This window comes from Mus musculus, chromosome 19, assembly GCF_000001635.26.
Source record: "Mus musculus strain C57BL/6J chromosome 19, GRCm38.p6 C57BL/6J".
Taxonomy (NCBI): domain Eukaryota; kingdom Metazoa; phylum Chordata; class Mammalia; order Rodentia; family Muridae; genus Mus; species Mus musculus.
The window spans coordinates 12,599,647-12,627,616 of record NC_000085.6 but is presented as its reverse complement, the minus strand read 5'-3'; the positions used below and the strand labels follow the sequence as shown (position 1 = coordinate 12,627,616).

The 27,970-nt window shown below is 39.1% G+C and overlaps 1 protein-coding gene across 2 annotated transcripts; it reads right to left on the bottom strand.

Moving 5' to 3' along the window:
- Gm4952 (predicted gene 4952) lies at positions 1-27,633 on the bottom strand. 2 transcript variants are annotated; one of them, NM_001167907.1, is made up of 6 exons: positions 27,528-27,633; positions 14,056-14,151; positions 9,184-9,291; positions 3,887-4,013; positions 2,900-3,074; positions 1-903 (listed from the first exon to the last, which is right to left on the bottom strand). In NM_001167907.1, the coding sequence occupies exons 2-6, from the start codon at positions 14,131-14,133 to the stop codon at positions 501-503; spliced, it is 891 nt and encodes a 296-aa protein (NP_001161379.1). In that variant the 5' UTR covers positions 14,134-14,151; positions 27,528-27,633; the 3' UTR covers positions 1-500. The 2 variants fall into 2 exon arrangements, with proteins under 2 accessions (NP_001161379.1, NP_001013784.2); NM_001013762.2 differs by having other exon boundaries at positions 27,434-27,601.
- Positions 27,634-27,970: the final 337 nt, after the last annotated feature.

Here is a 27,970-nt window from a genome sequence, read left to right as displayed (position 1 = left end):
TATCATCCAACTACTATCATATATTTATTCATTCATTATTTGGCATGGAAATTAAACAGAGATCAAAGGACTTCCACTGAAGCGATCTTTTCAGAGTACCTGTTGATGGGAAGTATTCTAACTCCTAAACAAAGGAATGCTGGAGAAAAGCACACACTAGTCCCCCATCAGCACCACATCCCGACAAAACTGATCATGGGCAATAATCCACATGAGGATTGTAATGTGCCACTGAGTACATGTGTCACTGATATCCAGAATATAGAAAACTAAACAAAGATGATGGCTCAGCAGAGAGGTCTGGCCATTACAGGTCTGCTGGATATAAAAAGTAATATGAGGGTAAGGACCATGGTATAGTGTTGACCATTCACACTGCTTCCCCAGAGCCCAAGCAATGCCCACTCCTTTATTGTTCATTACAATCTGTGTTTTCTCTATGACCACTCCTCCAGATTTATTATGGCTGACCCAACACAGCCTTGTGTTGAGTACTAGAATCACAGAGGTGCACAATACCACTGATTCCAGTCACAGGGCATGGGGACATGGTGTAGAGTGTGACTCATTTTCTGTATGACTTTGTTGGTTTGTTCTGTATGATTATACACAGGGTAGCCACGTTTATCCATAGCCAGAGTCTGAGCATAAATGATGTGGGAGATAAGGCCTTGTGCCCGGTAGTCAGGCACTGTGCCCGCCATTCGGATTTCTCCAGTTTGATCCATCAGAGCCCAAGACACAGGAGTCCCTTCAGGTCCCAGAAGACATGAGCTGGGAAAGATCTGGATACAGCGCCCAATGAATCTCTGGCTCCTTTCATTGCCACCAAACTGCCAGAATTTATCCACCAAGGGAGCGTGGGTAACATCCAGTGTTGAGAGTTTAAACATTTCTTGGTCACTGGGAAGAAAAAAGAAAAAAAGCAGCCCTAAATATTATATACAGTGTGAAATATTTGTCTCTCCCTACAAAAGTCTATTGAGAGGCACGAGAGCACCAGTAGTGGTATGATCAGCTCAGCACTGTCTGGCTAGCCTTGTGTGAGTAGGCAGCTAACCTAACTTAATGCTTGTCTACCTTCATGTTATCCTCTTTAGAAGGGATGGCTAATAGCCATTTTATCAAAAGACAGAAATTAATATTATAAAAGGTTTTGTCTTACAAGTACCCGTAACAGTACAACAAAAGCTATTAAATCTTTCTTTAAAAACAAACAAACAAACAAAAAACCCCTCTGTGCTGTTCTTAGCATTGCTGTGACCCACTTACCGCCCCACAGGAAATAGAGCAGATGACATCATAAGGATAGGAAACATGGACAAATAGAGAATAAGCACTCAAAAGCACAGCCTAGTCATCAGCAAAGCAAGACTTTAGGATCATGAACTCGTGTATATGTGAGTGTGTGAGTGTGTGAGTGTGTGTGTGTGTGTGTGTGTGTGTGTGTGTGTGTGTGTGTGTGCACACGTGTGAACATGTTCGGAGTTTTTCTCAGACTTGTTCAGCCTCACTCACTAAGCTGGAGTCCATCAGTTCAGTAGCTGTCCAGCGATCCTGGTGATAGTTTTTACTTCACCACAGCAGCACTGGGGAAACGGGCACAGGATCACATCTGGCTTTTCATGCATTTTCTAGGCAATCTCAACCCAAATCTTCAGCATTGCACACCAGGTACTTAAACAGACTAAGCCTTTCCCCCAAACCTCATAGCATGAAATCTTCAATACTTGAATACAAGACAAAGAAAAAGTCCAAGCAGCCAACAATGTGGTACAGAGACAGCTCCTTTTATGTATATTAAAGGGAGAGGACTCCTTCAGAGAGGTAAATAATCTACTCAGGATGCATGACCAGAAGGTCCAGACTCTGGTCACAGTAACACCCTCCATCATCTTCAGGATGAGCAAGCCACTCCACACACCTAGTAACTTGAAACTCTTGCCCTTCAGGAATTCTGAATATTGTAGGCATCTTCTAGCAACTTGTAGGTAGATATATTAAAAATAAGCTGTTTCTAGCAAATGAAAGTACAGTAAAGGAAATAAAAAGTCTCATAATAATTGCATCTTTTGATGGGGTTCTCTGAAAAGAAGTCATAATGAAAATAAAATGAGGCTATGAGAAAGAAATGGCGAAAAAATGGAGAGGAAAGTGTGCGAATATTGGAAGGGAGGACATTTTATAGAAGCAAAAAAAAAAAAAAAAAAAAAAAAAACCAAATGCACTCTTCCAGAGGCAGAGGCATGTGTGAACATATGAGGATCAAGTTGCAGAAGGACAGTGCTTCTGGTGGGACAGGAATAGATACCCAACAAGAGGGTGAGTCCATGTTTTATAGGGACCAAAGTGAGTCTGAACTCCATTGAAATGAACTGAGAATTAACTAGTGATAGGATTAGGGAATAGTTCAGTCATTTAAGTGCTTGCTACACAGAGAACATGGCGTCTTCAGTCTCATCCCCAGACCTCATGTGTTTGTTTGTTTGTTTGTTTGTTTGTTTGCTTGTTTGTTTGTTTTTAAACTGGATCTGGAAGTACAAGTCTGTAATCATAGCTCTGGGGAACTGAAGATAGTTGTATTCCTGGACCTGACAGCCTATCCGAAGCACACAAATCCCAGTAAGTGTGATTGTCTCACAAAGGCAAAGACACAAAACCACAAACTGAGTGGTGCTAAGGGAAACAACACTTGAAGTTGTCCCATCACTTCCACATGTGTGTACAACATACTTACAAACACATCAACATACACACGTACACAGTCCAAAGAAATCCTGAAAACCAAGAACTGTTTGTGGCGACAATCCTATTGAAAGTACTCGATGTAAGTAGAGAAGTTAGGGAGCTACTTGTGTGAGAGATCTGGGTGGAACAAAGCATCTTCAATTCAACTCACATAGCCCGGGGCCTGCCAGATTGATGGTCTAAGTACTCTTTATCCTCCAACAGGGAAGGAACCAGTTTCTTTGCTGTCTCAGGCATCATGTAGAGAATGCACTGTGTTCTCTTGACCTTGACCATCTTACCCGCCGCAAGGTCCATTATTGCTTCATTTAGGTTGGACTGTGAACCTAGATGGGAGTGAAACAGGCAATAAGTGACTGTCCATGTAGATCAAAGAAGTGGTCTAAAGATGTCTACAAGATTTAATCAGAAAACTTTGCCTTAATTGTAGCTTGTGTGTGTCCATTCCTAAAGTTATTCCCTGGATTTTTTTTTTCTCTCAGGTACAGCAGAATACTATGCCTCCATGAACAGAAGGAGCATATTCAAATAATAGCCAATTTTGTTTAAGTATGTTATATGCCCAGGTATTTATCTTATGCCTCACTTATTCCTGTCATTGATTCTATATTTTAGTATCTTTTTGTATCAGATTTTTTTTTCCACATGAAGACACTGAGTAATGGAAATGTCATTTGCTTAAGAATCACAACTTGGAGGCAGAACCGGGAACTCCCCCCCTGTGACTTTAACTTCAGAGAGCATGCTTGTAACCACATTAGATATAAGCCTTGGTGACCTGGCAGGTACTGTATGCTATAACAAACTACCATTCTTGTACCAGAAACAGGTCAGAGGTCAAGCCCTGTCTTCTATCTAGTTGTCCTCAGAGCTCCTGAATACATCTTCAAAGTACATTCAGTTAACCAAAAATTACCTAGTTCACTGTTTCTTCTAACAATGCCATAGTCTTCAATATTTGAAACTGATTCCACTGTACGGGAGTTGGAAGACAGACCAAGGTATGTTCATTAGGTTGGGATTCGGAAGTTTGAAGAAATTACAAAAGCTTGCAGAGTAAGGTGCCAGGATAGAGAACAATCCCACAGATGTACACACAGAGCATTGCAGCAGTAAGCACACATTCCAGTCCCCTTACTTTGGATCTGCAGATGCTGTTTCCAGTTGATGACATCTGGTGTGCCAAGGAATTCCAAACAGTGCTTAGGATCTTTAGAATATATCTGGTAAGTGTTGGTGTGCTGATCAAGGTCATCTCCCATCTCCTATTTGGTTGGGCAATATGGAATAAATAATATTGATTGTATCATGTAATTTCAATATTTTTAAATTTCATTGCACTCCTTGTCTTATTATTTTTAATAATTAAAATTGCATGTATATGTGTATGTATATATAATGCATTTAGTCATATTCATCTCACTCTGTCACTCCAATTCCTCCAGACTCCTCCTGATACATTTCCTCTCCAACTTTACATATATTTCTAAAGTGACCATGAGTACAATTAGGGCTGTCCAGATGTATATGGATGCAGGATCACCTACAAGAACATGGGCCTCACTGTCTCTCAGCAGCCGTTAGCTTCAGCCATGGCTGGAACTGCTTTCCCATTCCTGCTGGAAATTTCAAACTCATGAATCAAACCTAAACAGCGATGTTTTCTTCACATGCCAGCACCACTCCTCAATTATTAATGACACTAAACCACTTCAAAACTCCATTATGGGAATGTTCTGATTAAACTTTTTTATGTTTTATGTATAGGTACCATTGTGATTTAAAATCAATTAAGGATGGCTTATGAAACATTCTTTTTGTTTTTGTTTTTGTTTGTTTTTTCGAGACAGGGTCCCTGGCTGTCCTGGAACTCACTTTGTAGACCAGACTGGCCTCGAACTCAGAAATCCATCTGCCTCTGCCTCCCGAGTGCTGGGACTAAAGGCATGCACCACCACACCCAGCAAAACATTCTCCCCTAAGTTAGTAATACTCAGGAAAAAGAAGAACTGTGAGAAGGTCAAAGGCCTTGTGAGAACAAGTCTTCTGGTTCCGAAGAGCCTCAAAATAATTATATGCTTTATTTCTCTTCGTGTGTACAGCATGTTCGAGCAGGAGTGTGGTGTGTGGACAGAGATCAGAGAGCATCTTTGAGGGCCACTTCTCACCATCTACATTGAGAGAAGGAAGTTTGTTTGATGATGCCAATGCAAGTCTAGCTGCCTGTCAGACTCCAAAAATTCCCCTGTCTCCCAAGTTCCACCTCTCTGTAAGCATGCTGGGATCACACACATGCACTGTAGAGCTTTATGGCGCTTCTAAGGATCTGAACCCAGGCCCTCAAACTGACACAGCAAACATTTTACCCTTGATTCTTCTCTCCAGTCCATACATATATTTTTAACATGACAATATTGAAATCGACAAGATGATCTTGTATTTAGACTTTTGTATATACACATTAAAGCCACACAAAAATAAAACATGATTTCTTATACTGTAAAGCACAAAGCACAAAAAATTGGATATTTCTGGCAAAATCATAACATAAATTGTTCAAAAAGCTCTTCTCAAAGTTTATAAATGACAGCTGGAATTTTTTTGAGCCTAAAGGAAAGGACTGAAGGACAAATATCCAGCTAGGGCAGGCTGGCCAGAAAATATTGCACAGAAATGCCCTTGAAGCTAGGCAATACTACAACTGATGATCCATCTTATCAACACAATGGAAAAACAAATATTATTCCATTCTTATATATTGAGTAACTTAAATTTATATTGTGTGCTGTTTGGTGAGGTTATTTTTAAAACAATAAGTACTATTGTATATGTTTAAGGTACATGTGATATTATGAAAATACATATAATAATGATAATAATAATAAATTATTTACTATTATACTGAATCCAATTAGCAGACCTATTGTCTCACATAATTCTTATTTTTTCATTAGGTACATGTGATATTATGAAAATACATATAATAATGATAATAATAATAAATTATTTACTATTATACTGAATCCAATTAGGAGACCTATTGTCTCACATAATTCTTATTTTTTTCATTAGAAATACTAGCAAGTACTTAAGTAATTTAACAGAAAATACAGTAAAATTTCAAGTTGCACATTAGATCTTGGAGCCTCTTTGTTGCCTTTATGCATGTATCTCCTTGTTTACCACCATCAGTTACATAGTTCGATCATTCTTTTGTTTTTTATACATCTGATTTTTTTGTAATTTAACATTAAGTGAGAGGTTTTTTTTTTTTCTTTCTGTGATTGCCCATTTCACTTACCATAATGTCTTCCCAGTTAATCATCTTTTAGAAAACAGTAAAATACCCTTTTTAATGCTAAGGAACATTTCATCCAGAAATCAGTTCTATATATTGATATCTGTGCCCATTCATCTATCAGTGGGTTCCAAGGTTGTTTCTGCATTTGAGGTAATACAAATACTTCTACAATAATTGTAGCAATAGAGATTCTTGCAGTGCTTGCAGACTTTATTTAATTTCTATATGTGCTCAGAAGAGGGATTACTAGGACAAATGACAGATCTGCATTTGTGTTGGGGTACTTTTCTCCTATGAGTAGACTGTTATGTTTTGCCAAAAGAGTAATAAATTCTGTCAAAAAAATTTTTCTTCCAATGATGTGACCATGTGATGCTGTGATGGACTGCATCTGCTCATTTGCATATACCATGCCAGCCTCATGAGATAGTTAATGTTTTATCAAACATTGCATTAATATTCATAGAAAAACAACCAGCAATTTTCTTGTCTTTTGTAACTACGAAAGTGATAGTGACCTTATAAAATGTATGAAGGAGAATTCATCTAGGTCTATATTTTGTAATAAGCTAGGCATGGGACATGGTGGTACATGTCTGTAATCCCAGAACTTGTGAGGCTAATACTGGAGAAACAGTAATTTAAGGACTGGCTGCAATATACAGTGAGTTCCAGACCACACTGGCCTAGACAGCAAGATAACATAAAAAGAGTAAGTCCTAGTTCTGATCTTTCTTGAACTGTTTGTAGTCCTTAACCATAAACCATTTGCTGTTACTGTTACTCTTTGGCTTGCTAGGGGTTTTTGCTGTTGTTATTATTGTTGTTTATGTTTTTATATATTTATAAAATTTGTACATACAATATATTTTGATATATTGCATATATTTTATATGTAGTCATACAATATTCATATAATATTATATATTGTATTGAATATATTTTACATAGAATATCCTCCCAGACTTTCTACACATCCTCACTCATCCAACTGCTCTCTCAAAAAAAGCCACACAAAAGGATGAAATCAAAATAAACAAATGAACAACAACAAAAAAGAGAAAACAATGACAAAAACAAACTCAAAATGCTCACAAAACAAAGCAAAGCAAAGCAAAACAAAACAAAACAAAACAAAACAAAACAAAACAAAACAAAACAAAACAAAACAAGAGTCTGTTTTGTGTTGAGCAAGTACCAGGGCCCTGTCCTGCAGTGTGGTTGATATAACATGCCATTAGAGAAAATGGGTTTGTCCCTTTCCCAGGAAGTATCAGTTGCAAATAGATCCTTGATTAGGCGTGGGACTTTTATCTGCTTTTCCTTCTCCATGCTGGGGTTTTATCTGGCTTGAACTTGTGCAGATCTTGTATGTGCTGTCAGTCTCTGTGAGTTCATACGAGTATCAGCCCTGTTGTGTCTGGAAGATGCTGTTTTGGGGGATCATCCACCACCTCTGGCTCTTACAAGCTTTCTGCCTCCTTCTTGGAAAGAGGTTTGGAGGTTTTTATTGCCCTTTCTGGTTTCTATTTGTTATTGGTCTCTTCAGCCTTTCTATTTGTTTTTCATTCAGTATTTGTAGGATGTATCTTTACAAACAATTTACATGTTTTGGATCACCCAGTGATGCACATGTAACTATTCAAAAGAGCGAGTTCCTTATGTCTCAGTTCATTTATGATGTCTGCTGTAGTATCTTCACTTTTGCTTCATTCAAATGTCTCTTCCCTCTTTTCTCCTTAAACTCGTCAAAAATTTGCAGATTTTTTTTTATATATTTTCAGAAAACAAACAGTTAAAAAACATCTTTCAGTGGATTTTGTATTCTCTGGTCTACTTTTCTGATACTTGCTATTTCTTTCCCCCAACCAATTGGGATCTAATGTGTTCTTTTTCTAGTTTCTTGGGATGTAATGTTAACTATTTGGGATCATTCTTTTCCATATAAAATTGTCAGGAACTTCCCCTTACAACTGGTTCTTTAATATCTATTTTCAAAACAGCATAGTCTGAAATGATTCTAAGTATGATTTCAATTTAGTGTGTGGAATATTATGGAGAGTGTTTTCACATGTATTCTGAAACATGTATTCTGCTGCTGTTGGAAGGAAGTTTAGTGTGTGTTAGATCTGCTTTGTCTAAAACTAATCCAAATACAGTGTTCTTAGCCATTTTGTGCCTTGTTGAACTAACTGTTTACTCCTTGTTGAAGGTGAGGTATTGATGTCTTTTACACTTATTGAATTGATATCTGTTAGTCTTACTTAGTTCATTAATATTTGCTTTTTATGTTTATGGTATTCATAAACTACGTTTTTATCTGTTCATATCCAGTGTACTTTTTTCTGAAAGTGAGTGTAGTCTCTTGTATGCACCCTATACCTGGGTCATATATTTTTGATTTTTAAAATCTACTCTTTATCTTTAGATTGAGATTTTCTTATTAAAAATGATTTTTGATTCTTCTCATATAGTGTATATATATCATATATATAAACTATATATCTTCAATTTCCCCTCCCTCCCTTTTCTCCTCTTCCTATAGGCTCTCCCCACCACCTGTCCTCTCCCCCAGATCCACCCCTCTCTTCTGCCTCCCCTAATAAAAGATCGAGCTTCCCAAGGACATGAACCAAACACTGCAAGCTCCAATGAGAACACCTGTACACCATCACATCAGGGTTAGACAAGGGAAGCCAGTGGGAGAAAAAGGGTTCCACAAGTAGGCAAAAGAGTCAAAGACAGCCATGACCCCCTTTTCACCACCAGGACTCTCACAAGAACACCAAACTACCCAGTCATAGCATATATGCAGAGGACCTAGGTCAGACACCTACAGGCTCCCAGATCTTTGTGAGGCACCATTTAATCCACTTACATTTGAAGATAAAATAGGACCTTACTACTGACATTTCATAATTTATTTCTTCTCTTTTGTTTTTGATCTCTTCTCTCTCTTTGTGGTTTTTTTTTCCATTTAGAGTCCATGTGCTAATCTTGTTTCTGTCTAGAAGAGTGACACTGGCATCATCAGGGGTCATCTTTGTTTCCTTGGAGCCTGCGCATTTCCAGGTTCATGTTAGACATAGACAATTGTAAACTTAGAGTTGTATTCATTCCATGATATAACTTACCTGTTCCCGAGGACGGACAACCACTGTATTAAAATCAGGCCACTTGTCCACCAGAGCCTTGAGCTTGAATGGGTTTCCCTGGTTCATGTGGAAGACAGTCCCATAAACCTAAGTATTTTAACAACCGAATGGTCAGCTCATTACAAAGGAACAGTAAAAACCTTGCTTTCATACAAGAATGATGTTGATTTCTATGAAATTAGTGGGCATGAACCATACAATATCTAGTTCAGTCTTCAAGTAATATTTTATTACTTCAAAGCAGATAGAATTTTCAAACAAAATCACGAGACTATTATAATAGCTAAGTATGCAGATGAATTAGTAATAACTCAGTCTTACATCATTGAGTTTTTCCTATAAATTTCTATTTTCTGCCATATAAATATATGCCCATGTAAGTATATAAACAATGGACTTTCCTAATGTGTATGGATTTCACATATAATATACGAAGGACATGTTTTCATGTCAATAAACAGGAATTTACATAGTTTTTCTTAATTGCCTAATATTTAATATTTAGGATGAATTACAGTTGACATGTGTTTAAACTATTCAATATTCACTGTTTAGAAAGAGACTCTGTTTCTACTATCTTTTTGCTACTTGAGACTTTAGGAATATTGATTAAAAAGAACTACAACAATATTTACTTCTCAACTCTACTCATTTTGTATGCAAACACACTACCCCCTGACATTATTGAACTTCTACAATATGGCCCAATGAACTTTTTGGTCAAAGAATTTAAACCTGGATCATACGATCTGTCATTCTGATAGATACCTTTCCTGTCTAATCAGAAGGCGCGGTGATTTGGGATTGCAGGAAATTCATGTGGCTTAGTGTATGAATGACAGCTATGCAGGTTATCAGAGAGGCTGGGAAAGTAAATAGAACACTACGCTATTCATATTTCTCACCCTCACACTCAGTGTAATAGTTGTATTAAACATATTCCTGTTGTCCAGAAGAATCCAGGTATAGCAGTAGTTAACAACAGGAGTCTCTACCTAATGCTTTGGGAGGTTGATGTTTGGTGGGGATTTCTGGCTTTTTGTTTGTTTTGCTTTGTGCTATTGTAAATGGTACTTATTTTAAATATTGGATTCTAATTATTCATTAATTGCTAATGTAGGCAAATAGAATTGAGCTATTCTACTTGTATATTGATCTTTAATCCTTTAACCTTGTTAAATTAATGAACAGAAAATTGTTTTGTAGACCTTTCAGATGATCATAACTTCTGAGAACATACTATATTTTACTTCTTTCCTTCCATGATAGGCATTACTTTATTTTTCTTGACTTATATAATAGTTATTTCACCAATGTTTCATTAAATAAGATTAATTTGCTATACAGAAAGGTATTAACTATACATCATGCCCACATGTTTTTTGTCAAGCTCAACAAATTCTCTTTCTTCCTAGTTTTTGGAGTTTCATATTCCTTGAGACTATTACATTTTGTCACATTTTTCTCTACCTATTACTAAAAATCAAGCTAGGTGCAGTGGTGTACACCTGTAATCTAGGCACTCAGAGGCATGATGTCAGATGATGGGGAGTTAAAGGCCAGCTTGGATTACTAGGTGATATCTTGTCTCCCCCAGGCATAGAGGTTTACCTCAGTAACTGCAGCATTGTCGAGTCTGAAGCAGAGAACTGCTATTTGAGTTTGAGGCCATTGTAAATTACTTGTAAATTGTAGGCAGTTTGGGCTACATTGTAAAATTCTATCTCATAAAATAAACAAAAATGATCATATGATTTTTATTCAGTAGTATATTGACATGGTGATTTATATTGATTAAAATAAACATGAATCAAATCTATTATTTAACTATATCTTGATATCTTGATAGTATTTTTGAGGACTTTTTGTTTACATTAATGATGAGCATAAATCTATAGTTTTCTATTGATATACAATTTTGGTTTTGTTACCAGGGTAACTCTGACTTCATAAAAATAAATTTAGAAGTATTCCCTCCTCTTTTACATGCCGGCTAATGCTGTGTGGTTGGTATTATTTATTTCTTATATATGCTATATAAATACCCTGTGAAGCCACCTAGAGAAAGCATTTCTTTTGGCACAATGTTTTCATGTACATATGTAGGGCTATTGAGATTGTATATTCTCCTTTAACAAACATTGTTGATTTGAGCTTTTCACATAACAACATCATATCTAAATCTATGAGTACATTGTGAATTATCCAACATTTCTGTTATGTTTATAATGTTCATTGGATTTTTAGTGATGTCTCATGTTTCATTCTTCATTTAGGAGACGTTTATCTTCTCTATCCTAGGTCAGTTTGGTTATAACATCTTTTTCTTTTTTAAATTTTTAAAAAAATTTGTATCGGTTCTTTTATTTATTTACATTGCAAACGTTATCCCCTTCCTGGGTTTCCCCTCCGCAAACCCCCTCTCCCATCCCCCACCCCCCTGCTTCTGTGAGAGTGCTCCCCCACCCACCCACTCTCTTTTTTTTTAAATCACTCAGATTCATTTCTTTCTGTTTGAATGTGCATTTTTTTTCCTTTTACAATTTGCTTTTCTCTGCTTGCTAGTGGGTTTATTTGATCCATATATTTTTCTAGGTTTTGGGATAGGAACAAATCATGTTTCATTCATAAAAATCATTCTTAAGAAATTATTCTTTAAAAAAAAAGTTAAGGCTTTGTATTTCCCACTAATCAATGCTTCAGTTGCTGCTATGCCTCCATTGTTATTCAATTAACTTAGTTTAATTTTCCTTTTTACTTTAAGCATAGTTTATTATTTCTTGAATCATTTGCAGAAAATTTGCACATACAATTCTCAGTGTTAACTTTAATTCCATGTAAGTGTATTTATGTTCATGTGTGTATGAATGTGTGTGTGTGATATGTGCATGCCTATATGTCTGCAGAGGTGAGAGAGTTGCAAAGGGACATTGAGTGTGCTGCACTATCACTCTCTACCTTGTCCCCTTAAGACAGGGTTTCTCACTAAATCTGAAGCTAGGCTAGTAATTAGTAAGTCCCTGACATCCTCCTGTCTCTAGAGCAGAGAGCGCTGGTGATATAGGTGTACGTGTCAACCTTTTACTTGAGTGTTAGGGACTCCCTATGCCTATTTTTACACACATAAAGAAAGCACTCTTGATCACTGAGCCATCTCCATAGACCCCAAGTTCCATTACTTTTAAGAACACACTTAATATGATTTGAATAATTTTAAATTCCTATTGTGTGTATATGAGGGGCTTGTCTTTGAGAACATCCTATGAATGCTTGAATAGAATGGGGATTCTGCACAAAAGAAGTCATTAGATATGCACTGACTGATAAGTGGATATTAACCCAGAAACATAGATCAACCAAGATACAATTTGCAAAGCACAAGAAAATCGAGAAGAGGGAAGACCAATGGGTAAATACTTTATTCCTCCTTAGAATAGGGAACAAAATACCCACGAAAGGAGTTACAGAAACAGAATTTGGAGCTAAGATGAAAGGATGGACTATCCAGAGACTACCCCACCCGGGGATCCATCCCATCATCAGCCACCAAACCCAGACACCATTGCACAATGCCAGAAAGATTTTGCTGAAGGGAGGCTGGTATAGCTGTCTCGTATGAGGCTATGCCAGTGCCTGGCAAATACAGAAGTGGATGCTCACAGTCATCTATAAGATGGAACACAGGGCCCCCAATGGAGAAGACAGAGAAAGCACCCAAGGAGCTGAAGGGGTCTGCAGCCCTATAGGTGGAACAACAATATGAACTAACCAGTACCCCCCCCCCCAGAGCTCATATCTCTAGCTGCATATGTAGCAGAGGATGGCCTAGTCGGTCATCACTGGGAAGAGAGGCCCCTTGGTATTACAAACTTTATATGCCCCAATACAGGGGAACGCCAGGGCGAAGAAGTGAGAATGGATGGGTAGGGGAGCAGGGTGGAGGGAGGGTATAGGGAACTTTCAGAATAGCATTTGAAATATATATAAAGAAAATATCTAGTAAAAAAAATAAATTAAAAAAAAAAAGAATGGGGATTCTGCTCTTGTTAAGGAAAGTGTTTTCTTAAGTGGTAGTTAATACAATGAGCTCCTAATGTTTCTTGTGTCTTCACTCTGTTTATATCATTTCCATCACATTCACAAATGATGGAAGGAAGAATATTACCCTCAATTTTACTTGTAGGTTTTTTTTTTCAGTTTTACCAGCTTTGTTTTCATGTTCTGAGTCTTCATGTCTATGAGTGTAATTTCTAGCAGGCTTTATGTCCTCTGAATAAATTAACATCTGCACTGTAATATAAAGATATTCCTTATCCCTAGTAATACTCTAGTCCATGTGTAGCATACTTAAATGGTTGTGGGGAAAGCTATTTATACAAAGTTAATGATATAGTCCTAAAACATAATTTCTTGCTCAACCCAAATTATATGTAACTCTTTGAGAATTGGCAAAACAGGAATTGATTTATTAGTTCTGAGAAAGACTCATGTGGTTAACCTCTTGTCAGGCATGTGATCAGTTAGGAAAATATTAATGCACTTGATTTTGTCAACTTGTAACTCTGAGAAACATCAAGTGTTATATAAAACAATTCCTGTGTGTCAGCAAAGATCGTCTAGGTCAAATCATCACATTGCCATTCACTGTGATGTGGTCTTGCTCTGTCACAACAGAAATTTATTTTCTCTTAAATGTGTATAGCATGCCTTCCATGCCTTGGGGTGACATTAACTAAATTTTAGGTCACAAAGTCAATACCTGACCCAGAACACAGCTCAGTAAATCTTCCTTCCCTTTCCCACCCTTTTCTTAGACAATAGTCCATTTCCCAGAGAATATCCCATATTCACCTTTAAGGACTCAGGAAGGTATTTCCTTAAGGAGCTCTCCAACATCTGCAGCATCTGTGAACTTCGCAAATGGAGCATCTTTTTAGCTACCTTATCCTAAAAGAAGAATTAAGAAATGTTACAGACACCTGCTATGAGATAGTGGCTTCTATGTATGTGGTGATAGGGATAAGAATGGCCACCACTCATAGATTTGAATACTTAGTCAATAGAGAGTAGCACTATTTAGAAGGTTTAGCCTTATTGGAGTAAGTATGCAACTGGGGGTGGGCTTTAAGGTTTCAGAAACCCAAGCCAAGCTTAGTGATTTACTCGTACTGTCCCTGCTGCCTGTGGATCTGGTTGTAGAACTCTCAGCTACTTCTCTAGAACCATGTCTGACATTGTGTCTGAAAGGCCCTATTTCATAATTTGAGGTAGATTCCTACTGTTTTATGGGTGCCTCCTCTACTAAACTTCTCACTTTTTGGAAGAAAGGACAGGTACCTTTGTCTGAAGTTATCATGAATATCATGCTGTCATACTCCCTACCATGATGACAGTCGTCTAAATTTCTGAAACTGTAAGTAAGCCCCCAATTAAATGCTTTCCTTTTTAAGAGTTGCCATGGTCATAGTGTCCCTTCACAGCAACAGAACAGTGACTAAGACAATATATGAAAAAAATTATACCTAGGAAATCTCAGCAAAACCGTTACCAAAACAAGACCTAAAAAAGATGACAATGTCAACTGACATGCCAGTGTGACTGAAAGAATTCTCACAAAAAGTCTCCTTAGATGAAGCTCTACAGATGATCAATGACAGATGAGAACAGAGGATCAGTCTTCTCCAATAATGAGCCCCCCCCCCATAGGTTACCCAATCCCAAGAGGTCAGCCCTAAAAAATGTGAACAACACTAAACAAATGCAGACGATTATGTTTATATATTTCTATATATACTGTCAAGCCTGTGTATACACTTAATAATAATAAAGAGTAAGAGATCATGAACTTGAGAAAGAATTGGTGTGGGGCCCAGGGGCATGTGAATAAAGAGGGGGAGAGGAAATTATGCAAACATAGTACTCATATAAGCAAGTTTCAAAAACTTCAAGAGGAAAATAGAAGAATGGGGATAACTGGAAGACATGCAGATACAATGGGCAGTTCTAGTTCATAATGAGCTATATTCCTACTGTTTCATGGGTGTCCTCTCTACTAAACTTCTTGCTACATGGAAGAAATGACAAGTGCTTCTGTCTGACATGATCATGAACATCATTTTTCAAACTTCAAAAGTATTTCTGAAGTTTCTGCTTTCACTTTTGTACCATCTACAATTCTAGCAATAAAGGGTACAGGAAGTTAACATATCTATGCTCAAAGCATATATGAGCAACTTTTCCTTGTATGTGTATGTTAGTCTTGGGGATTGAATCTAGGTTGTTACGCATGCTACGCAAGTACCAGATACATACACTGATTATTCCATTGAGTAGCTCTTCTTCAATACAAATAGTTGTGCATTTGAAGCAAACTTAAAAGGATTAGGATGGGAGGGATTATCTGTGTCACTAGAGCATGGTAAATGAAGTCATTTTAAACAAGATAGTAGCCTTTAAGTCTACAGCAAAGTACTCAGCTCTATGATTGCTCTCAGTCTTCAGCCTAACTTATTACTTAAATGAATCTCATATTTTCTTGATATTAACAACAAAAGTGAAAATCAAAGAGTGTCTTCTCTGAGCCCTTCCATATGGATTATAATGATGCTATAGTGAACCACTAACAGAGTTGATGATTTTAGAAATTTACATGCAGATAAATAGATCAATGAGTGGATGGATGGATGGATGGATGGATAGATGGATGGATGGATGGATGGATGGATGGTAAATAGACAATTCACAGATGATAGATGACAGATAGATAATAGATAGATTATAGATAGGGATAGATAATAGTAGATAGATAATAGATGGAAAGATAGATAGATAGATAGATAGATAGATAGATAGATAGATAGACAGACAGACAGATGGTAGTGAAAGATAATAGTAGATATATGATAGATAGATAAATAATAGATAATAGATATTCTTTAACCTTGATACATAATAATAATGCAGCACTATCAAAATGTTCATTTCATTTCCATCAATCTCTTTATCTGACTCTCTGGCCCAAGAAATCATCAGTAGTTTTCTGATTACAAAATTCCCCTTCAACAATATGTCAATCAAATGGAATTATATAATATATTTATATATTAAATCTATATTATAATTGTGTTGTGTTTTCAATATATTGTATACTAGAACATATTTTGACACATTTTAAATTATCAAATGCAATTTGTTTTTTATATTTCAGCAGTACATTAATCAGTGGATAGTATTCATGTATGCATGAATCAGAGTTTCTTTATCCTTTAATCTTCAAATAAATACTTGGTCTGTTATGGTTTATAGGCAGTCACTAGTAAAATTACCATGCTAGTGAATGTATACGTTCATGAGATCATCTTTTATTTCTAGAGCTACATTACACGTATTTGACTTTGTAAGTAAGTGCTTATCTTTTGTCCAAAGTGAATGTACAACTTTACACAATAATTTTATAATGCAAGCATCTAATTGGCATTTCTCCAAAATAATTAACACATATCTATGCATTCATAGTCAGGAACTATTAATAAACTAGTCTAAAGCCTCAGCTCTTCATAGTAAAACACACAGGGCTCATGACTAAGGTAGATCAAACAGTTAAAGCCAACATATATCTCAACAGATCAACTTTTCAAGGGTTTGGCTATGCTGAATTGTACCCAGGCACTGTGACTCAGCAGAAAAAGTTGTTTTAGAAATCCTCATAAGTCAAGAAGAAGGAAGACCAAAGTGTGGATACTTCGTTCCTTCTTAGGGGGGGGGGACAAAATACCCATGGTAGGAGTTACAGAGACAAAGTTCAGAGCAGAGACTGAAGGAATGACCATCCAGAGACTGCCCCACTTGGGGATCCACCTCATAAACAACCACCAAACCCAGACACTAGGTAGATGCCAACAAGAGCCTGCTGAAAGGAGCCTGATATAGCTGTCTCCTGCGAGGCTCTGCCAGTGCCTGGCAAATACAGAAGTGGATGTTCACAGTCATCTATTGGATGGAGCACAAGGTCCCTGATGAAGGAGTCAGAGAAATGCCCAGGGAGCTGAAGGGGACTGAAGCCCCATAGGAGGAACATCAATATGAACTAACCAGTACCCCCAGAGCTCCTTTGGAACTATACCAACAATCAAAGAAAAGACATGGTGGAACTTGTGGCTCTACCTATATATGTAGCAGAGGATGGCGTAATCAGACATCAGTGGGAGGAGATGTTTGATGTAATTAGTGCTTAGCTTAGAGATGTGGGAATTGGTTGATAGTCTGTAGTTCTCAGTGCATAATAGATAATCTTCTGGTTTCATCTCATCCTATTACTGCAAATGGAAGTCCCGTGCTTGATTCCATCTAAATCCTTGCTCATTTTCAATAAGGTGTTATTCCTTGGGAGATTGTTAAGTGTGTTTTTAAATCATAAAACATATGATTTTACTAAAAAAAAAAAAAAGTAAAAGAAATCTTCATAAGGGTCCAGGTTAGTTGCCTCAGCTGCTCCTCCTGGAAGACCAATAGAGTCAACTAACCTAGACTCTCGGGGCTCTCAGAGACTGAACCCCAAACCAAAGAACATATACAGGTACATATGTGAGGATGTGCAGCTTGGTCATTATGTGGGTTCTGAACAATTGGAGTGGTAGCTATCTCAAAAGCTGTTGCATGAGCTGGAGAGATGGCTCAACAGTCAAGAGCACTGACTGCTCTTCCAGAGGTCCTAAGTTCAATTCCCAGCAACCACATGATGGCTTACAACCATCTGTAATGGGATCTGATGCCTGCTTCTGGTGTGTCTGAAGACAGATTCGGTGTATTCACATATGTTAAATAAATACATCTTTTTTAAAAAAAATAAATCTGTTGCCTGTCTGTGGGATATTTTCTTTGGGGGAGGGGGCTGCTTGTCTGCCCTCAGTAGAAGAGGGTGTGCCTAGCCTCAAAGACTTGATGTATCAGGGTGGAGAGATACCTTGGAGCACCCCTCTCCTCAGAGGAGAAGAGGAGAGGGGGATGAGGGAAAGATTGTGGGATTGGGTGACCAGGAGAGGATGGTGAGCAGATTGTAAAGGGAATAAGTAAAAGAAATAAAAAATAGAATATAAAAAAAAATAAAAAGGGTTACGTCTTTAGTCCCCATGGCCTCAAACCTCTGAGGAGAGGAACCCAACAAAAGTTACACAGATTAATCATGAAACGATCATACACAGTCTTCCCTCCCCACAACACACACCTGCAAGTTATTTTGAAATTTAAAGGAGACAAATCTAAGAGATGGGGAGATAGGGTGATCATGGTGCCATCTTTGCTAGTACTTTATACAACTTTGTCTTAATAAGCAAATTCATAATTGCTCATGTTTCTAGTCTCTTTAAGTCATATCATCTGTATGTTTAAAGTAACTTCTTATCTATTTCTGTCAAAAATAAAGCAAGCAAGCAAGCAAGCAAGGAAGGAAGGAAGGAAGGAAGGAAGAAAAAAAGAAAGAAAGGAAGAGAAATCCTCATAGCCCAATTTGTATTTGGTAAACAACACAATACAAGGAGCATCCTTTCCTGAGTCAAGTGGGTCTCCATGTGCTCTCCACGTTCATCTAGGACAGAGATAAATACAGACCCTCCAAAAACCTCATTCTTTGCTTCAAAAATGATGAGCTGAATTCATTAACCAACCAGAAAGTAAATATTAACCAAACAGGTCAAATTCTCTACTTCTCCTGCTGAACATATAACACCCCTTTCCCCTAACAGCTTCCAACAAAATAGGCAGAGCTCAGGGGGAAATGTTTTCTGGTCCATTACAGATGTGACTGTGCTTCCATGACCCTGCACAAAGTTCTCTATGGCTCTGTTAATTTCTCTTAATAAACAGCTGAACTTTGTCCCCATGAATCTGTAAGAACAAAGTTTGTATTAGCCAACTTCAGTTAATTTTGCCTTCATCACATGACTTTTGGTGACCTTTGGTCCACTCTCAGTCTGATCCAACACTCTCAGACAGAAGCCTCCTTTTTGCCATGAGGAGTCTCCATAGCCTTTCTTTGAAGAAAACAAGAGACTAACTTCATAAGAGAACAGACCTCTTCCTCACCTCCCATACATTTGTAGATCCTAGGGTCTGAGATGCCTCTATTATTATTGTCCATTTCTCCTGTTGTGCAATAATCATGTATATAAAAATTCTCCTCTTCATATCCTCTGTAAAAAAAATTGCTAAAGCCTCATTAAAATGTGACTAGCATGAGAACTTAATGATGAGTACCGACTGTTTTTGGCATGAGTTAATATTATTATTATTGTTATTGTTATTATTATTATTATTATTATTATTATTATTATTATTTAACCTTTTTTAACAATCTAATCATTTCTCTCCCTCCTGGACTACCCTACTACAGTTCCTCATCCCATTCCTCTCCCCACCCCCATCTCCAAGAGAATGTCACTACCCCTACCTCTATCTCTCAAGTGTTAGGTAAGTCTTCTCTCACTGAGGTAGTCCTCCGCTGTATGTGTCGGGGCCTCGTATGCTGCCTGGTTGGTGGCTCAGTGTCTGAGAGATCTCAGGGGTCCAGGTTAGTTGAGACTGCTGGTCATCCTATGGGGTCACTCTCCTCCTTAGCTTCTTCCAGCCTTTCCCTAATTCAACCACAGGGGTCCCTGACTTCAGTCCATTGGTTGGATGTATCTGCATCTGACTCTTTCAGCTGCTTGTTGGGTCTCTCAGAGGGCAGCCATGCTAGACTCCTGTCTGTAAGCACACCATAGCATCTGTAATAGTGTCTTGCAGCTTCCCTTTGAGCTGGATATCAATTTGGGCTGGTCACTGGACCTTCTTTCCCTCAGTCTCTTCTCCATTTTTGTCCCTGCTGATCTTTGAGACAGGGAAAATTCCAGGTCAGAGTTTTTGACTCTGGGCTGGAAACCCCATCCCTCTATTTGAAGCCCTGTCTTTCTATTGAAGGCAGGTCCCTCCCTCTGGGTCTTGAGCATCTCTCAGTGCCCAGGTCTCTGAAACATTGGCATTTTGGGGAGGGGTACATGGGGGATTTCCTAAACAAAACTCTAATGGCTCAGGCTCTAAGACCAAGGATTGATAAATGGGACCTCATGAAACTGAAAAGCTTCTATAAGGCAAAGGATATAGTCAATAGGACAAACTAGCAACCCACAGATTGTGAAAAAATCTTCACTAACTCCACATCCAATAGAAGGCTAATATCCAGAATATATAAAGAACTCAAGAAAGTAATCTCCAAAAAAACGAATAACTCAATCAAAAAATGGGGTATAGAACTAAACAGAGAATTCACAATAGAGGAATCTGGAATGACCGAGAAGCATTTAAAGAAATGTTCAAAGTCCTTAGTGATCAGGGAATTGCAAATGAAAATGATATTCCACCTTACACCAATCAGAAGGGCTAAGATCAAAAACTCAGGTGACAGCACATGTTGTCGAGAATGTGGAGAAACAAGAACACTCCTCCATTGCTGGTGGGATTACAACCTATACAACCACTCTGGAAATCAATCTGGAGATTCCTCAGAAAATTGGAAATAGAGCTACCTGAAGACTCAGATATACTACTCTTGGGCAAATACCCAAAAGATGCCCCACCATGCCACAGGGGCACATGCTCCACTATGTTCAGAGAGGCCTTATTTGTGATAACCAGAAGCTGGAAACAACCCAGATATCCCACAACAGAAGAATGAATACAGAAGATTGCTTCATTTACACAATGGGATGTTATTCCTCTATTAAGAACAAGGACATTATGAGTTTTGCAGGGAAATGGATGGAATTCGAAAATATTATCCTGAGTGAGATAACTCAGACCCAAAAGGACATGCATAGTATGTACTCACTAATAAGTGGTTACTAGTCAAAAGAATATAGAATACCTAGGATATAATCCAAAAAACTCAAGAAGGTTAACAAACTGAAGGGTCCAAGTGAGGATGACTCAACCCCACTTGGGAGGGAGAAGAAAGCAATCACAGGAGGGGGGAAGAGAAGGAGAGACTTGGGTGGGAAAGGTGACAGGGAGGGAAAAATGGGAACATGATCAGGTATGGGGGTGTGAGAGACCGAACCGTGGGAAACTAGGTCCCGCAGTTACTCTCACCCTAAAGATCCAGCTGACCTTTTGAAGGGAATTATGTCACCCCCTCCTTCATTGCCTCCACCTGGCGCTTGAGACTGCCAGCTTCACTCCCTCCTTCACTTGACGCCTAGAGCTGCTTAGATTAAGGCAGCTTCACCTCCTCCTCCATGTCTTCGTTTGGTGCCTGAGACTGTTTAAAGCACTCCAAGATAGCTACAAGATATTTGATGGCTTCCCGGGACTGTTAGGTCAGGGCTGGCACTCCAAGATAAACTGCAGAATGTTTGAAGGCTGCCTGGGTCTGTTTTAGGGCCAACATTCCAAGACAAGCTGCAAGATGTTTGCAATCAGCATCCACCCCAGATGTCCATCCCTTTCTCTGTTTTTTATTATACCCCTCGGCCCCTCCCTATTTTCTCTCACTGGGTGCTTATAATCAGGCTCTTTGCCTTCATTAAACAGACCTTGACAACTCTTTGCTTAGTCTCGCTTCCCTTTCTCCGCTCATTTCTCTTTCAGGCCCTGGTCCTCCTCGACCCACGGAATAACTAAGTCCTGCTGGATGGGACATGGTGGGGCAGGACTGAAGCCCTGAGGGCCAGCAGAAAGAATAGAAATAGCAACTTCAGGAGGTAGGAGGTAGGGGGATCCTCTAGAATAGACCAGAGACCTGGAAGGTGAGAGTCTCTCAGGACTCAAATGGGGGACCTTAGATGAAATGCCGTACAGTGGGGAGAAGGACCTTGTAGAGTCCACCTCCAGTAGAAAGACAGGGCATCAAGTGGAGGGATGGAGTTGCCATCCCACAGTCAAAACTCTGACCCAGAATTGTTCCTGACTGAAAGAACTGCAGGGACAAAACTGGAGAAGAGCCTAAGGAAAAGTCCAGTGACAGGGCCACAGTGGAACCCAGTTCAGGAGGAGGCCCCAAGGCCTGACACTATGACTGATGCTATGTTGAGCTAACAGGGGCCTATCATGACTTCCCTCCAAGAGGCCCAATAAGTGGCTGAAAGAGTGAAATGCAGATACTTAACACCCAACCACAGAAGAGGTTGTGTGTATGTCTGAGCCAGTGGCTATGGAAACCAGAGACTGATGTTGAGTGTCTTCTGAACTTTTTCTCAATCTTTTTTTTTTTTTTTTTTTTTTTTTTTTTTGGTTTTTCCAGACAGGGTTTCTCTCTATAGCCCTGGCTGTCCTGGAACTCACTTTGTAGACCAGGCTGGCCTTGAACTCAGAAATCCGCCTGCTTCTGCCTCCCGAGTGCTGGGATTAAAGACATGCACCACCATGCCTGGCCCCCCACCTTTTTCTCAATCTTATTTGTGTGTGTGTGTGTGTGTGTGTGTGTGTGTGTGTGTCTGTGTCTGTGTCTGTGTCTGTGTCTGTGTCTGTGTGTCTGTGTGTTTTATGCATGAGCACACATGTGTGTATAGTGTTTATGCATATACTCATGTTCACATATGTGTTCGTGGTTGTGTGTGAGTAAAAGTGTCTGTGGAGACCAGAGGACAATCTTGTTTGAAGCAGGGTTTCTTGCTTCTTCCTGTTGCATCTGCCACAGCCTTGTGAGCTTCCAGGGTTGTGTCCCCACCTCTCATTTTCCATTGGCATGCTAGGATTTCAACTGCTCTGTGAATTCTAGGGATCTGAACTCTGGTCTTCATGGTTGCTTTATAAGTACTTTATTCACTAATCAATTTCTGCAGCTGTGGGAGCTTATGTTTTGAAACAAGATCTCTGAGGAAGCCCATTAATTCAGTTATAAGCCCCCAGTGATCCACCTGTATCATCCTTTCCTGCACTAGGATTATAGGTGCATGTTGTGCCTGGCTTCTTGTATGGGTGCTGGGGATCTGAAGACCTCATACTTCTTCAAGACATTCTTCAACAACTAACTAAGCCTGCTCTCTAGCGCTGAGAAGAGATATTTGGAGATAAAATTGGGAAGAGTAGTTTCTCTTTTTCTTAATTTTTTAATTAGATATTTTCTTCATTTACATTTCAAATTCTATCCCAAAAGTCCCCTATATCCTCCCCCCCCCCCCCGCCCTGCTCCCCTACCCACCCACTCCCACTTCTTGGCCCTGGCATTCCCCTGTACTGGGGCATATAAAGTTTGCAAGACCAAGGGGCCTCTGGGAAGAGCAGTTTCTATGTTTGGTTTTGTATGTTTTGTGGTTGGTTGGTTGTTTTAGCTCATTTCATTCCAGAAAGCAGTAGATCTAGATTGCTGGCAAATACTTCACTCTTCTCCTAGATCTGTATCATTAGGACTTCCCTATCATTTTTGCCATGTGTGTGTTCGGCTCCATTAAGGAGAAAGAAGCCAGAGCCTGAAAGGACAGATAAGATTTGTCTATCCCTTTTGAGTTCTGGTTTGCATTCTCTCTTACTTCATGTCCATTTCCCTCTCCTCAAGTGTTTTCCCTGGGTGTTTCCATCTCAAACATCAGACAGGACTGAAGCAGCCATGTAGGAACCGCTTAAGCAGTACACAGTTAGGGGCTGGCAAGATGGCTCAGCGGGTAAGAACACTGACTGCTCTTCCAAAGGTCCTGAGTTCAAATCCCAGCAACCACATGGTGCCTCACAACAACCTGTAATAAGATCTAATGCCCTCTTCTGGTGTTTCTGAAGACAGCTACAGTGTACTTATTTATTAGAGTGAGCAGGGATGATCAGAGGGAGCAGAGGTCCTAAATTCAGTTCCTGGACAATGACCTGAAGGCTCACAACCATCTGTACAGTGTGGAACCATATATATTAAATAAATAAATCGTTTTTTAAAAAGCAGCACACAGTTGCATAAGGCTAAATTCCTGTGACAAATTGCCAACTACTAGTGCTGTAGATTTCATCATTTAAATCAATTTACTTGTGTGTGGGGTGGGGTGGGATGGGGTGGGGTAAGGGGAACGCATACCACGTACACATGGAGAAGCCAGAGGACAACATGTGGAAATCAATTCTCTTCTTCTACCATGTAAATTACAGCTCAGGTAATCAAGCTTGGTGGCAAGCACCTTCATCAACTGAACTACTTCACCAGCCCCTTTCTACTTTGAAATAAACTTTGACATGGGATATTTTCCATTAACTGAAAATGTCACCACTGTTTGTTCTACTACAAAGTAGTGTTTGTAACCTATTCACTTACCTTGTCCCCAATCCTAATATTTTCTTGAATCTTACTCCATCTTAAAAGAGACCATCTTTTGATACCTATGCAGCTAGAGTCAAGAGCTCTGGGGTACTGGTTAGTTCATAATGTTGTTGCACCTACAGGGTTGCAGATCTCTTTAGCTCCTTGGTTACTTTCTCTAGCTCCTCCATTGGGGGCCCTGTGATCCATCCAATAGCTGACTGTGAGCATCTACTTATGTGTTTGCTAGGCCCCGGCCTAGTCTCACAAGAGACAGCTATATCAGGGTCCTTTCAGCAAACGCTTGCTAGTGTATGCAATGGAATCATTGTTTGGAGGCTATTTATGGGATGGATCCCTGGATATGGCAGTCTCTAGATGGTCCATCCTTTTGTCTCAGCTCCAAACTTTGTCTCTGTAACTCCTTCCATGGGTGATTGTTTCCAATTCTAAGAAGGGGCAAAGTGTCCACACTTTGGTCTTCGTTCTTCTTCAGTTTCATGTGTTTTACAAATTGTCTCTTATATCTCGAGTATACTAAGTTTCTGGGCTAATATCCACTTATATGTATCAAAAGATGGCCTAGTAAATCATCACTGGAAAGAGAGGCCCATTGGACACGCAAACTTTATATGCCCCAGTACAGGGGAACGCCAGGGCCAAAAAGTGGGAATGGGTGGGTAGGGGAGTAGGGAAGAGGGTATGGGGGACTTTTGGGATAGCATTGGAAATGTAATTGAGGAAAATACGTAATAAAAAAAAAGAGACCTATGGGGCTTATGTTCTACTGAGTATGAACTATGTAATACAAAATGGTATTTCTGCATTATGACCTGTGTTCCAAATAGAAATTATCAAATGATGGAATTATAACCCTGAGTGAAATGATTGAACAAAGTCTGTGACCATGCCAAGTGTTCTGCTTGAGCATCAGGATTTCACGAGAAAAAGATGCTTGGTACCGACCTTTGTATAAGGTCTGTCGGGACTTTAGAGGTTGCAAAACAACCATTGAGCAGAGCAGGTTGTGGCATGGTTGTGATAGTTTGTATATGCTCGACCCAGGAGTGGCACTATTAGAAAGTATGGCCCTGTTGGAGTAGGTGTGTCACTGTGGGTATGGGCTGTAAGACCCTCACCCTAGCTGCTTGGAAGTCAGTATTCTGTTAGCAGCCTTCAAATGAAGATGTAGAACTCTCAGCTCCAGCTGTACCATGCCTGTCAGGATGCCTCTATGTTCCTGCCTTGATGATAATGGAATGAACCTCTGAACCTGTAAGCCAGCCTCAATTAAATGTTGTCCTTATAAGAGTTGCCTTGGTTGTGGTGTCTGTTCACAGCAGTAAAACCCTAACTAAGACACAGGCCATCAGAAAACACACTAGTTACTATGCTCCGTGGAACCACTGGGTATCTTGTTAGAAGCATGAAGAAAAATCATCTTGTTGGACTTGAATATTTGTTAGGCTTTGGTGTGAGGCTTGCGCAGCTCAGTCTTTCAAGACAAAACCACATTTGTCCTAAATCATTTCCCTCTCTATTCCTGCTACGTTCCTGGCCATTATAAATGGCCCTTGACCTATTTTTGGTGTCCATGAACTGACTTATCAGTGTCTAGGCACTAACTCCAGATGGCCCCTTCCCTGTTTGCTCTGTCTGACTTCCAGATCTCTGGTCAGCGTGTTCACAGACTTCCCTTCTTTAGTTTGACCCTTTGGAACACTGGTTCATTGGATGATGGAAGAGAATATATATCTGCACTCACAGTGCTGGCAAGAGTGTGCTTCTATTGACTCCAGTGACCAGAATCTCACCATGTTTTTTTGATCCTGTTGCTTTAACATGTTGGGAAATGGGTGGACTAATGAGACCTCTCTGTGACCCTTTACCTATGTTTGTTCACCAACGACAATGGTCAATGGCAGGCCTTTCACTGACCCTTGCACTCTCTATGTAGAAAACAGCCTTCCCTTTCTTTTCCTGTTTATTTATTCTTCTCTCACAAAACGCATCCTAACCACAGAAAAAGTCCTAGCCAGAAGCACTGAAGCAGATTGGGTTTGGGAAGCTTCATTTGTATTCCTTTTGTTTTGTTTTGCTTAAATTTGTATTCTTTTTCAGTGCTGGTGACAGAACCTCAGAAATTGTATGTAAATAAGAAGCAAATTGAAGTTTGATATCAGAGTACTGCAAGGATACTAGCAAGTATCCCTGAGTACATTTGAAACCAGCTTCTGTGTGTGTACACCCACACCCTGAAACAGAAATGTATTGTTCAGGTAATATAGGAGAAAGGGAACAGGAACATATTGGTGACCTGCCAGTGGTGGCCATGGGCAAAGTCCTCTTGTAAATGGCATTTGGAGACTCTTTATGAAACCATTTCTGTGTTAGAAATTTATCAAAAGAATGCAATTCATGGGAAAAAGTTCTCTATGAAAAATTGTGCATAACAGAGACATGTCACCCTCTATCTACATTCATAGATATGATGGTAAATATTTTTAATCAGGAATCCTTAATAATAGAATTGTATTATAGATGAGGGTTTTAAAATGCATATCTTTTATGTTTTGAGTAATCAATTCACATTTTCAAAGTGTTAATACCTTTGTGATTTTTAAGTAGGGAGATTCATTTATCTGGATATGAGTAACTCAAAGAAATATAACTATCTTAATATGCTATAAAGTATTTACACACACAAACACACACATAGTCTCAAATAAATATAACTTGAATTAGCACACTTCTTTCCAATCTCGAACACATTTGCTGTCACAGGGCTACAAATAGCTGTTTTCAGTTTCGTCATTTTTGTTTATCAATTCATAATAAATCTTTCCTCCACTCAATCAAGAATTTCTCACAAATCCCAGCAGACTGCTCGGTATTTGACGGTTTCCTAAATCTTACTAAATGAAAAACCTCTTTTCTTCCCTCACAAAATTTCCATAACCAATGAGTTCTAAAAATTTCTACCTTTATCCAACAGGAATATTGTGATTCATCCCCTTCAGTGGAAAGCCAAAAGGAGATGAGGAGTTCCCACGTGCCAGCTTCTCCTGGTCCTCACCTGCAAAGTTGTCTCCTCTGTCAGTCTCTCCAGAAGCCAGCTGGAGGAGCAACAGTGATAGACGGTGATGATGAGGAGCTTGGATCTGGCTTCTAGGACACTGTTTAGCAGAAGTTCTTAGAGCATGTGTACCAAGCTATGCAAACTCAAAAGTGTGTCATTTCAGGCCCCTCCCTCTGGGGTCCTTGCTCCAGAATCTGCTCTGTAACTGGGAAGTTCACTGTGTACATTTGTGGCTCTTTTTCAAAACAGAACAGCTTTTTGCTCCTAGAAATCTCACTATCACTCAGAAACTGAGCTGTGAAACCAGCTGACCAGGAGTTAGTGGTTGTGTGAGTATACACATGTGATGGAGTATTATTAACCATAAAGGCATAAAAGTTTCATATTTGGTATAATATGGGTGAATCCTAACTACATTGTATTAAATGAAATAAGCTAGA